Consider the following 12,642-nt stretch of genomic DNA (forward strand, 5'->3'; position numbering starts at 1 on the left):
GAAGAATAAAGCAGCCAGCATTCACTTTTTATACAGATACTTAAGCTTTGCTTTCCAGTAATAAGCATTATTTTGTTGAATGAAAACAGGGAAAAGGCAGTGACAGCCCATCACTGGGATATGGTGACTATGACAGAAATATTACTGAGACTGGTTTGGCAAGAGATTTCTAAAAATGCAGCTTTATGAACTGCATTCATGCTTTTGGGATCAGGTTTCTGCAGCCGAAGTTAAGAGTTCATCAATACAGTGCTTCAGGTAATGTGCAGACAGATCTAAAGCCAGTAGATTACATGAAGGAAAGATATATATCCATGATAGTTTTAGAAGGTTATTGTCTATAAGTACCTGATGGGATGGGTGGGGGTTGGGGAGGAAGTAAGGTGTTAGTCTTGCTGTGGATAGTGCTAGATAAAGGAGGAGATGTGGCAGTATCTTTCATACCATACAGCTTGGACTCTTTGGAAAGGGTTCTTGGCAAAGAGGATCCTCGAGAAGTATTTGGCGATTCAGTCTTTAAAGTCTTAGAGTTGTAGTGCAACTGGAAAGCAAAGAAAGATCAATTTACTTCATACAAGTAGCTCAATTCCTATACAGCAGTTTGGTGTCACTCCTTCCCTTCAAAAATTTTTTTTCATTATTTACAAAAAAATCATTGTAAGATATGTTACATTCCAATTAATGTTCTACAGATATAGCCGATCCACATAAAGATCTGAAATCTTTGTACAAAAAAAAAAAAAAGATAAATTAATAAACTATAAAAAAAAAAATCAAGGAAACACAGAGAAACAGAGGAAATGAACTATTTAGGAACAATGCCTGAAGCTTGCTCCTCCACTCTGTTACGTTGTACACATCCTGCGCCACCAACTATTTGTTCCTGTCCGCATAGCTTGCTTTCTGTCTTACTGCGTGGTGGAACTATTCCACTACTAAACACCAGCATACAGAAAGTTGCATAAAAAATAAAAAATAGTAAAATATTCCAAAAGTTCACACCTCCCATATGTGCATAATACACTATCAGTGAAAATACAGAACATAACAAAAGCTGTAGAGAATGTTTAGTTATTCCTAAATTTGACTAAAAGCAACGGGCAGGACCTGAGGCATAACTGTTATCCCTGAAGATAGCCTGGGATACTGGAACATGGACACATGTAGCCCCTCCACATCGAAAGACTAGAAAAGCCAGGCTGTTTCAAGTGAAGGGCATTTGATTTATAGCATTGCCTCAACTGAATTGCATGAAGTTTCCATGCAGCAGTGACCTATTTTTCCTGTTCTTACTCCATAGGATTTCAAATCACAAACACAAGAACATTTCTGTTGACACCCTTTCTTACTAGGATATAGAAACAATGATTAAAAAAAAAAACAGTGGGGTGTACAGTTTGACGGTGTTTGAGAGAACACTGTCTTAAAAAATAGTTTTTATACCAAGACTCTGACTGCTATAATAAGCAACACAGAAGACACAGTAAGAGAGCTTTATGTGTTAGTGGGCCAACTACTAAGCTGCCCTTCCCATGAATTACCAACAGTGAACAGATCTTCCCTTATTTAAAAAGGGCATACAATATAAAATTACCTGTCAGAAAAGAAAATATCCAAAACAAATGTCTAATTTTAGACACCAAAATGTTAATGGAACTGATTTATTTTCATTATGTAATATCACAAACACTGGTTGTTATGGAGTGTCATTTGACATAGTTCTATTTTTGATGGTACATACAAGACTTTGGAGTTTTTTCCCCCTCTAAGAAAATGAGGGTAAAAGCATCTATCAGTTTTCAATGTAGTATTACAGAAATCACTACTCCTATTTTAGCAGTATCAACATAGCTGAAAAAAGATTTTGCCGAGGTGCTCTGTATATATGAACTTGTACATCCTGTAACAATGTATTTGCTTTGAAATCATACTTGAGCAGAGAAAAAGAGCAAGTGCTTCCCTGCTGAGTTATACACTCCTTTTACCTTTACATCCACCCCAGGAATATAAAACACTGTTGTTTCCACATCACTAGATTTTGTCTGTAGAGATGATGGCACCTTCTTGCCAGCAAGTAAGTGAGTAGTAGATGCATAATTAGTTTGAAATTTCTTCTTTTTTGAAGGAGACTCTTGATCCAAACTTCTGGAACTCCGATCATAGCTCCTAAAATAAATACACTGCATGTTATTAAAGCAAGCTTAAAACTCATATTAATAAGAGTATATTTTCTAGTATTAAAAAACCTAGAGATGTCTAAAACAAATTTGTAGTATCAACTCTGTAAGGAAGCATTTCAGTCTCTGCTTTACTCTTTACTTTCTGTGACCTCTACTCCCTTTTTGTCTGCCCACTCTCGTTTCACCATTTTCATTATGTGATTATTTCGGGCAGTAAAATCTACAAAATTACTGTTATGTCATTAGAGAAACACCTTCCAATGTACTCTTACAGTCAGGTTCATCTACATTACTCAACATGATCTGTCAAAACTCCTTGATATGCAGAAAACACTTATCAATTTTCCTTCTCTGCTGTAAAGCCTGTCTTCACATAAATTCTTAAGAGATTCTTTTTCCTTCTGTATGAATTCTTAGAAAACAGTGTCTTGGAAAGACAGAAACCAAATTGCTCTCTAATTACAGATCTCCTATGTATACCTCTCAGTAAGAAAAAGTATTTCTCATTTGTTCCTTTTTCTTACAATTAGAGTTAAAACAAGTAAATCTCATTTCCTTATGCTATACTTATTAAGAATTATCTTTGTGGACAAATAAGTTTCTTAAAATTCACCATATTATTCACTACATATCAAATTTTAAAAAGTAATGTAAAGCTGCCATTAGATCCCCAATCACATACACATGAAAAAAGGAGAATTTAAAAACTGAGGATCAGATCAAACCTCATTAAGATCAGAAGTAAAGCACTTCTGTTGCCTTGGATAATTAAAAAATGCATTTTATTAAGAAAGACACATAATATCAATATCCTTTTACACTCAGAAAATAATGGGAGCCCTCAGAGATCATGAAAGAACAGTAGCCCCACTATTAGTCAAACCATTATGTGGATTCACTAAGTTGTAAAGTTACTTCTTTGGAGGCTGAAAAAAAAAAAAAAATCCAAGTGCTTTGAAAGCCTAACATTTTGTCTATGAAAGATAAAATATAATTTAAAAAATAAAAACAGAAGAGAGGCATATGATGAATCTTGCTAAACAAACGCAACTCCCCATGCCATACTCAGCCATAACAATTGCAACTTACAGTGAAGTAGTTGTGCTATGAAGTAGTGATAATTACTACGAATAAAGGGATGGTAACAAACTAATACGTATGTCTTCTATGCTTTTCAAACAGGTCAGTGCTTAAGAGTCATTAATTATTGCGCATATAGTCATAACTGAAGTGATGGAAATATCAGATAGACTTAACAGCTAAAGCGGAATCAAGTACTCATACCCTGTTCTTCATAAGGCAACTAACACGTTTCTTACCTTCGTAAACCTATGTCATCATGTTCTTGCTGAAGCATTGTAGGGTGCAGTACACATTTTCCACAATCGATTTCAACCCTGATATCAAGTTCGAAGTCAATATTTCTCTCCGTGGTTGTGCCAGTCATACTTCTGTTGGTAGGTGGTGTTGGCCAACGCTCAGTGAACAGCTGGTGGACAGCAGCGAAGCCTGTTGCTTTCTTGCGAGAGGTACTCCTGCACAGGCACAAGTGTGGATTAGATATTAGCATTACATTTACCTGACTAGATGGTAGGAGACATTCTTAGACTACGTCCACACTCAGTATGTAATCTTTTAAGAACTTTTCTGGAAAAGGTCTTATCTGATACACAGCAGCACAGTGATCCATCTTCCATTAACACATTACTAAGTATCCTTTCTTAGTATAGGGTCCTACAAAGAACTAAACCTTTCTTAAATTCTCAATCAAGAAAAAGAACAAAAAGATATATACAATAATATTCATATTTGTAAATATTTACATTATTACATGCACTTTGTGGAGGGATAACAACTGGATAAAACTGAAAGTTATGCTGTATTTGAAAAATCTGTCATTTGGTCCCACTAAAACCTGTCCCGTGCCTCAAAAAACTCACTTTCCAAGTTCTTTTATTCTGTTCCAAGCCCTGAAATTTCTAACAGTTGCCTCCTTTTCAGACCAGAATTCCTCCTTCCCTCACAGTCACCTCTGCCAAACACAATCTCCCCTGCCTTCCACATACACACTTCAGGCAAAATTCAATCCTTCATCAGTAACAGATTTTGTAGCTTTAAAGTCAGTATTTCAAGTGTATTTTCTTAATTTCTGTGTTCTTCCTTAGGACCATTACTTACGGTGGTTTCCTATGAAAATACATCCTCTCTCTTTCATGGTCATCCTCCTTCTCAGAGTCCTCACTGCTTGATGATAAGCTGTCATCCCGGCGTCCTTCTTCAGGCTGGAAGGGAATGCCGGGTGAGAAGACTACTGGAGTTTTGGGTGAACCAAATACTGAGCATGAGCCTTCACTAGTAGATGAGTAATGGGAGGGACCATCAATAGTTACAGACAAAAGGTCCATTTCTGTCTCCTCTGGGAACTGATTATAAAAAGACAAAAAGATATTAAATTTCCACAGATATCGTTTCCATCGAGAATGCATTAGATAGCTCTGGAAATAAAAAAGTAAGAGTGCCATGAGAAACTCTCACTCCCAAGTTCCTCATAATACAGAGACAGCAGGTGTAGAAATTGCAAGACAGATTATGAAAAAGAAAGAAATGAAAGCTTGGTGGGGAAACATTTGCCATTGCCTAGTGATTGAGCTCAGTCTGTTAGCTAAATACGTATCATGCTCTGCCCAATTCACACGATCAGAAGGAATGGAAACATTTCATATAATTTTTAAAAATATTTTGAAAGAAAAGAATGAAAGACAGCAAAAATCAACATGAACCTTGTAGAGGGATGAGGCACCCAGGGGCGTTAGTGAGGTGTGCATGCAGAATGCTAACACAGAATGTACGGCACCGGTTTGCAGTTCTGGGCTGCGCTCTTGGGCACACGTGCTTTACCACGAAACGAACTTCAAGCCAAATTTCCAAAAGGGGCCTCCTGTTTCTCACATAAAGCACGCCACAAGCACCACACAAGCAATTTTCGAATGTTAACTTCTTAAAATGCCTGTGAAAAATATCTAGAAGTGTTAGTTTCACACCAGCACTACCTGCGTAATGTGTAGCGTTTGGCATAGCAAAATGCTGTCAAACACTTAGAGGTTTATCAAACACTATGCCAACAAAACTTAAGCTAACTGGTCTTACATATAACGACAACAAAAAAAAGATAGGATAGCTTTTAAATGTGAACATATTTAAATGTGCAAAGCACACTTCTATGTTTAATTTCTACTTCCCTATCAGAAATAGGAATTTATTTCCTGGGACCGTGAGGTGAGCTGGAAGGGAGAAAAAGTACATTACTATCTCTGGAGTTTGGTTTTTCGTTTGTTTGGTTTGGTTTTGCTTTTGTTGTTTTGTTTTGGTTTTTTGTTTTTGTTGCTGTTTTGTTTGGGGTTTTTTTAAGAAGAAAAATAATCTCTACTATTTTCCCTAAACATGTTTTTTAAAGCAGTTAAAAAACTCCACCATTTGTTCTCTAAGTATTAAGTTTTGGCACATTCTCTACTCATTATTACTTGAAAACGTTTTACTCTGCATTAAATATAGGAATTCCAACAGAAATAAAAGTGTGAGAAGATGTCCTCCCACCTAGCAATTGTTTTGTACTGGTGTTGATGCCTGCAATCTTGGAACACAATGTAACAGATGAAAGCACACACACTAAAATCCTCTTCTAAAGCACATTTCAAGGCTAAACTTACGTCGCTTTACATAAGCCTTGATCAGTCTTCATAAATATACAAACAAAATTCCAATAATTCATTTTACAAAAACTAGCAAGTTTTAGGTCTACATAAGGGTGTAGAAACACTCTGGAAAGTTCATCAACAATCAATCATGTTCTTCTGCTTACTTCACATATTTAAATTTAAATATTTCCAAATTTGATATACATTCTGTTTAGCTGAGTGCAAAAGAGATGAAACATTGGAAAGCAGCTCCCTGTGAGGTTAATTAGTTGTCTGGCAAAGAATACTTGTTTCTTCTCAGAAATACCTGAAAATACCCTTCCCCTGGACAGCTGGATTGTTGTGCAATCCCCAAAGCTGTTTTATTCAACTTAATTAGAAGTGAAAAAAAATATATATAAATTAAAACAATTACAATAATCTCTACCATGCAAAAACAACATAATAGGAACATTTTAAAAATGAGAAAACATAGCAAACAAACAAAACCAAAGATTCAACAATCCATTTCAAACACATAGGATATACCTGTAGGGCTACAGCAAACTAATACCCATTTCCAAAACTCTAAATATATTTAAACACAAAAAATACTAGACGATTTTTTGCACACTTCTGATAAAAATTCCAAAACAATTGTATTACTACTGTGTCAGCCTAAGGAAAAAAAAAATTCAAATATTTTCTCTAATAATTCAATTAATTTCCGTGTATTAAGAAACCAAACCCACATCCATAATTTGAGGCACACACTAACAGAAACAGACACACAAAAACATACAAGCAATTCAGGTCTGCCTAGGTATACCTAGTTCATGAGCTTGTGACCAATGGCACAGGAAATATAATTATATGGCATATAAAGTAATTCTTACAGAATCCTGTATGTTGAAAGTTACTCTTGGCCCAGGAGATGCAGCATCTACACGGATATCTGGGAGGTCTTCACTGTCTCCTAGTCGAGAGCTATAAGCAAAACCAAAACACAACAGCTTGTTGAGTTTTACTACACGATTTTACATTCATGCAAACATTTAACTGCACGAACATAAGGCAATAAAAAAGTACAGTCAGTACTTACGATTTTGTTATGGAAGAAAGTATAAAATCATAACTGAAGCACTTAGAATTGTTTAGGTTGGAAAAGACCTTTAAGATCATCGAGTCCAACCGTAAACCTAACACTACCAAGTCCACCACTACACCATGTCCCTAAGCACCTCATCCAAATGTCTTTTAAATACCTCCAGGGATGGCGACTCAACCACTTCCCTGGGCAGCCTGTTCCAATGCTTGATAACCCTTTCAGGGAAGAAATTTTTCCTAATATCCAGTCTAAACCTCCCCTGGCGCAACTTGAGGCCATTTCCTCTCATCCTATCACTTGTTACTTGGGAGAAGAGACCGACCCCCACCTCACCTCAACCTCCTTTCAGGCAGTTGTAGAGAGCAATAAGGTCTCCCCTCAGCCTCCTTTTCTCCAGACTAAACAACCCCAGTTCCCTCAGCCGCTCCCCATCAGCCTTGTGCTCCAGACCCTTCCCCAGCTTCGCTGCCCTTCTCTGGACACGCTCCAGCCCCTCCATGTCTCTCTTGGAGTGAGGGGCCCAACACTGAACACAGCATTCGAGGTGCGGCCTCACCAGTGCCGAGTACAGGGGCACGATCACTTCCCTACTCCTGCTGGCCACACTATTCCTGATACAAGCCAGGATGCCATTGGCTTTCTTGGCCACCTGGGCACACTGCTGGCTCATATTCAGGTGGCTGTCAACCAACACCCCTAGGTCCTTTTCTGCTGGGCAGCTTTCCAGCCACTCTTCCCCAAGCCTGTAGCGTTGCATGGGGTTGTTGTGGCCCAAGTGCAGGACCTGGCACTTGGCCTTGTTGAACCTCATGCAATTGGCCCCAGCCCATTGATCCAGCCTGTCCAGGTCCCTCTGCAGAGCACTTAGGGCACATGAAGAGGAAAAAGGATGGGGGGAAGGAGAGAGAAGGAAGCTACACTTTACTTGGCCAGTAGTCTATTGCTAGCCAACCTCTGCTTATTTCTTTAGGCAAGTTTTTCAATCCTGAGCCAACATGCAGAAACTATAGAAAAATAAGATATTTGTGGTCTACCACATGGGACATAAAGCAAGTTAGCAGATTATGTATTCTCTGATGCAACTGAAATTAATTATTTGGCCTTATAGTATATGCATACTACTTTTCATTCACAACCAAAGTACTCGTAAGTTTTTCAGAACTTTGTGTTTCTTATAGAGCAACAGAAAAGCCCCATTATCTTTTCCATGTAATTTCTGGTTCTCTTCAGATAACCTTGTGAAAAGGTAAAATGAAAGTGGGTTTCATGTGACAGATCTTGAACTAGAACCTTCATGCCTTCAACACTTGCTCTGCTTTAATTATCAAGAATGCTAATTAACTCAGAAGAAAGATTCCTTTTCAAGGGCACCTTGAAAAATTCACTTTAGAGTACTTATAAAGCTGGTTTTATGCTGGAATATCTGCTGTCTCATATTTTCACATCTGGATTATTTATACATTTCTATTCACTTCTACAGAAGTATTCAAATTTGAAACAAATTTCTATTAAGAATTTCTGTTCTCATAGAAAAAAGTCCAAAGAATTCTAACATTCCTCTCCATCTTTTTAATTTTAAAATCTTTTATATCTAATACATAATAATGCAGCACATTCTTAATTCCAAACTTTGAATGCTTCAGCTGGATGTACAGGAGCAATAGACTCAAACATATGTATTCTAAAACCAAAGCAAGCACTTTATTAGGAGGCATCATTATACAACTACATTTTTCTCAGCAGCCATTAAATGATGAAACAAAACCAATACACGTTATACAGGTGAAGAAATTAAAAGAAAATTATCATTCACAAAAAAAAAGGAATCTCCTTTTCTTCGTATTACAACAGCCTTTTTTAAAGGCAGATTATTGCAAATCAAGTGTAGAAATTGAAATGATTACACTATGCCATTTTTCCTTATATATGTTTCTTCAGTATATCTTGAAAGCAGGATTCTGTAAAAAAACCCTAAGTTGTTGTAAAAGTGGAAACTTCTCATTTGACATACTACTAGGTCTGTCAAAAAAGAAGTTTTTTTAAAAAAAAAAGGTGAGAAGTTGCTTTTTAGAACATGCTTGTCTTCCGAAATGACCTCCTCCTATCCAGTTCCACCACATATAGATGCTGCCTATAGTAAAAGGACTCTTAGGGCCAAAGTCCAATGTTTCCTGTTACACATGCTGTTGTTGCTATCACAGCTCTCAAAGTCCCAGCAGCTTACCTTGTTCTGTCCATTCTCTTCAGAGGTGGTCTTCCTGATGCTGAAATACTCTTAGATCGGCTATAGCTGGGTTTGTAGCTGAGACCCCATTTGTCTTTCAAGGAGGCAGCCTAAAACAAAAATATTTAAATGCAACACTGAGAACACAGAGAACAACGCTGGCAAGCTAAAATACTATTTTACACAGGTGTGCCAGTAAAGTAAAAAGATTTTTTTTGTTCCATAATAGTTAAAATGCATCTCATTATCAGCATTTGCCAGCATCTTCATCTTGCCTCTGGATACACGTTCACTTTTCACACTTGCTGGAATTGGCAATGTCCTGTTGCCAGGAGAAAAGTATGCCCAAAAGCTAACAATCTGACCACTTAGACATCCTTCCTAGCTACCACTACAGTAACAGAAGAACATGAGCTAAAATGAGAACACCTGAGAAAGAGCTGCAAACAGATCACTATTTGAAAAATCTTTTCTTATTAAGGAAGCATCATACTTGGAGCTCATGCACTAGGACACACTGAAAATCATGTTTATCCAGGTTTGTTATCAGGTCTGGGACAACAGCCACATATGTTTGTGGATTACCAGCAACACTGCTTGGTTTTTTGTCCAGTTTCTTCTAGCATCTATCCTTAGTAGCTTGTTTTTATTTTTACATCCTCTAACTCCGCAAATATTTATATATTTATATAAAAAACACACTTATAGAAAGCACACATGCCAAGTGGAATACAACAGGTATCTGTCATTTGCCCAGGCAGTTAACATGCTTGCCTCTGCATCTGCATTCATCAGTCCAATAAGGAATCATTTTAAAATCTGCTAAGAGGAGTAGTAAATGACATCTTCAAATACACATTTTCTGACTATTTTGTGAGTGTGCAAATAAACCCATTTACCTTATAGTATCTGTGAAATTTCAATTTTCCTAATCACCATTATTACGAGGGAGAAAAACCTTTTCCCGCCTGCTCCTAAAGGTAAAGGAGTTGCTGAACTATTTGATGTTCTTAACCTTCGTTTTCCATTACTAACATTTTCTTTACTTTAATCAACATGCAGAAGAGAAATATGCAACGCAAGTGCTATCATTTTTTAAAGGAACTTAACACTGCTCACCCTCATACTGGATCTACGTAGCTTTTTACGAACGTCTCGGCGGATATCATTCACAGCCACTGACTCCAGTTGCTGATAGCGCTGAATTTCTTGATTTATAGTTCCTTCACTTGCACCTAATTTTCTGGGGATAAATCACGGTTGAGTTATCTTACAAATAGGTGACATTATTTTCACCATTTCAAAATCTGTGTTGCAATGATATTCTGCTTTCCCTGGGAATTATCCCATTTTCTCATTTTTTTCAGTAGTTACTTATGACCAGTGCCCAATATAGCTGCAGAAGATTTATTCTTGTTCCATGATACAACTTTTTGTCAGGCATAGTATTTTGTCCTTAAGAGGACTCTTTGATTTTAAGGTTTCTGTCTCCAAGTGCCTTAGCAGAGCAGACAGAGGATGTAGAACAAACTAGCATGCAAGGAGACCCCCAAATAACAGTGCTACCACAATGCCCATTAAGGTGGAGAATAAGAATGGCTATGCAGCACCTCTCTTATTTCAAAAAGCCCTAGTTGTAACAACTAGATCAAGGACCTCCTATACACTTTCAAATCACATGACAGCTGTTTAATTAAAAACAAACATAATGGACAAATCTGAGAATCCCCAGCAGGATGAAGAAAAATCCTTCTGCTGTAATAGTCCAAAGCCCTGTCACACCAATGGCAGCCTTCTGTAGCGGATTACCTTCTGCAGAAAAAACACACCGCTAAATAATTTAAAAAAAACTCTGGAAAGCAACTGCTATTTTGAAAGAATCACAGTTTACTGAGGCATTCATAAACTGAGAAAAGGCAGGCACAAAACATAATTTTGATTCTTGAACTCGTACTAGAAGAAACAGTTAACCTAGAATCCAAAGTTCAGACACAATTGCCCTCTGAACGGTGACACCAATTTTATTCCAAGTACAAGCAGTAAAATGTGTCTCCTCTTCATTATTTAACACATAATTACCAAGCTCTGTATTCCCATCCCAGAAAGATCCATTTATAGTAAGTCTGCCTTAGGGAAGGGGGGGATGAAAAAAAAGCAAGCCCAACAAACCAGGACTGCAAAAAATTATTAATAAAATTCACATTAGAAGTTCACATGAAATTTATGAAATTTGAAATAAATCTTTCTTCAGGGTTCTCTCGAGTACAGCATAGGAGATTTAATTTTCAAGTACCACCTACAAGATGTAAAAATAGTCGATTCAAATATTTTTCTTCTTCTTCTTCCAGTGAAGAAGACTAAGCTTATTACAGTTACAAAGTAATATATTTTGTTAAAGTAATCACCACGATAATAAATCAAGATGGAACTACAATTTTGAATCAATAGGAAATTGATTATCATCAGCCATTGTAATGCAGAACCAGAAAGAATATAGACTAATTTGACACTTGGGGAAGAACTTGAGAAATTTGAGAGAGTACTTGCATATATAGTTTTTTTCTTATGGAATCCAAAAGGAAAACTTTTTATTTTTAAATAAAGACAACAATTTCCACTTGACCATCACAATGGCACAAGATATGTGATAAGAACAGAAAAGAAAAAAGTCATCTGCAGTTTGTTATTCCCAAACTTTGTGCGAGTTAAAGCCAAACCCAACTTACTTTAAGTCATCAATAACTTTAGCTTGCTCATTGAGTTCTCTAATATCGACTAAACGTTTCACAAATTTTCTTCCTCGCTGTTCTCCAGGTTGGATACTAGAAGCTCCCTGCCGTCTGTGATCAACAATCTCCTATTTGAAAGAACCATTTAATTAATGCCGTCATCAAAAACTGGACATAAGTGCGATTTAACAATAGGCAAAGTGAATTTCACACCTTAAAATTTGGACCAGTGCATGCAAAAGAATCAGTTTCATCTCAAAAGGCAGCTGATTGGATTTTTTCCAGTGATCCAAACCCCATCATTCAGTTAGACACACTGTAACTACTACATACATGTGCCCATGAGCAGGATCTGCCTGCTTTCATATGTGATCTGCTAGACTGAAGAGAATCACACTTCGCTGACCCCAATAGATATTCTACAGGAACAGAGTATCGATGGTTTGGGGGGCTCAAACCCAGCAGGTGATTTACAATCCGCTGCCCAAATGTTAGCTTGCGTGCATCTCCACATAATGAACCTCCACCTGATTTCTAAACAACAAACAGGCACATTAGTCTTCTGGAATAACATTTTCACTGTTGGCTATTTAAGATAGCCATTAAAGAACTTCTTTTAAAATGTTTTTATGTGAAACCAAAAAGCAAGGTCAGGAGCATATTGGGTACAAGTACCAAAAAAGAATTTTTTCTCATTTGCTCATGTTAGTAACTTACTCTCCTGTTA

General features: G+C 37.0%; 1 protein-coding gene across 10 annotated transcripts in view; it reads right to left on the bottom strand.

The window, feature by feature from the left end:
- The window catches only part of BLTP1 (bridge-like lipid transfer protein family member 1), a 131,542-nt gene that overhangs the window by 20,645 nt on the left and 98,255 nt on the right, over positions 1–12,642 (bottom strand). For 4 of the 10 annotated variants that reach the window (XM_072861365.1, XM_072861366.1, XM_072861364.1 and 1 more), the window contains 9 exons: positions 11,913–12,043; positions 10,306–10,429; positions 9,187–9,296; positions 6,751–6,841; positions 6,183–6,245; positions 4,359–4,603; positions 3,500–3,715; positions 1,986–2,166; positions 349–541 (listed from right to left, as the gene is read on the bottom strand). In XM_072861365.1, the coding sequence (XP_072717466.1) occupies positions 349–541; positions 1,986–2,166; positions 3,500–3,715; positions 4,359–4,603; positions 6,183–6,245; positions 6,751–6,841; positions 9,187–9,296; positions 10,306–10,429; positions 11,913–12,043 (1,354 nt within the window). Of the gene's footprint in view, positions 1–348; positions 542–1,985; positions 2,167–3,499; positions 3,716–4,358; positions 4,604–6,182; positions 6,246–6,750; positions 6,842–9,186; positions 9,297–10,305; positions 10,430–11,912; positions 12,044–12,248; positions 12,450–12,642 lie in introns of all 10 variants that reach the window. The other 6 variants (XM_072861368.1, XM_072861367.1, XM_072861374.1 and 3 more) reach the window with 5 other exon arrangements.

The sequence above is a fragment of the Ciconia boyciana genome, chromosome 5 (assembly GCF_034638445.1).
Source record: "Ciconia boyciana chromosome 5, ASM3463844v1, whole genome shotgun sequence".
NCBI lineage: Eukaryota > Metazoa > Chordata > Aves > Ciconiiformes > Ciconiidae > Ciconia > Ciconia boyciana.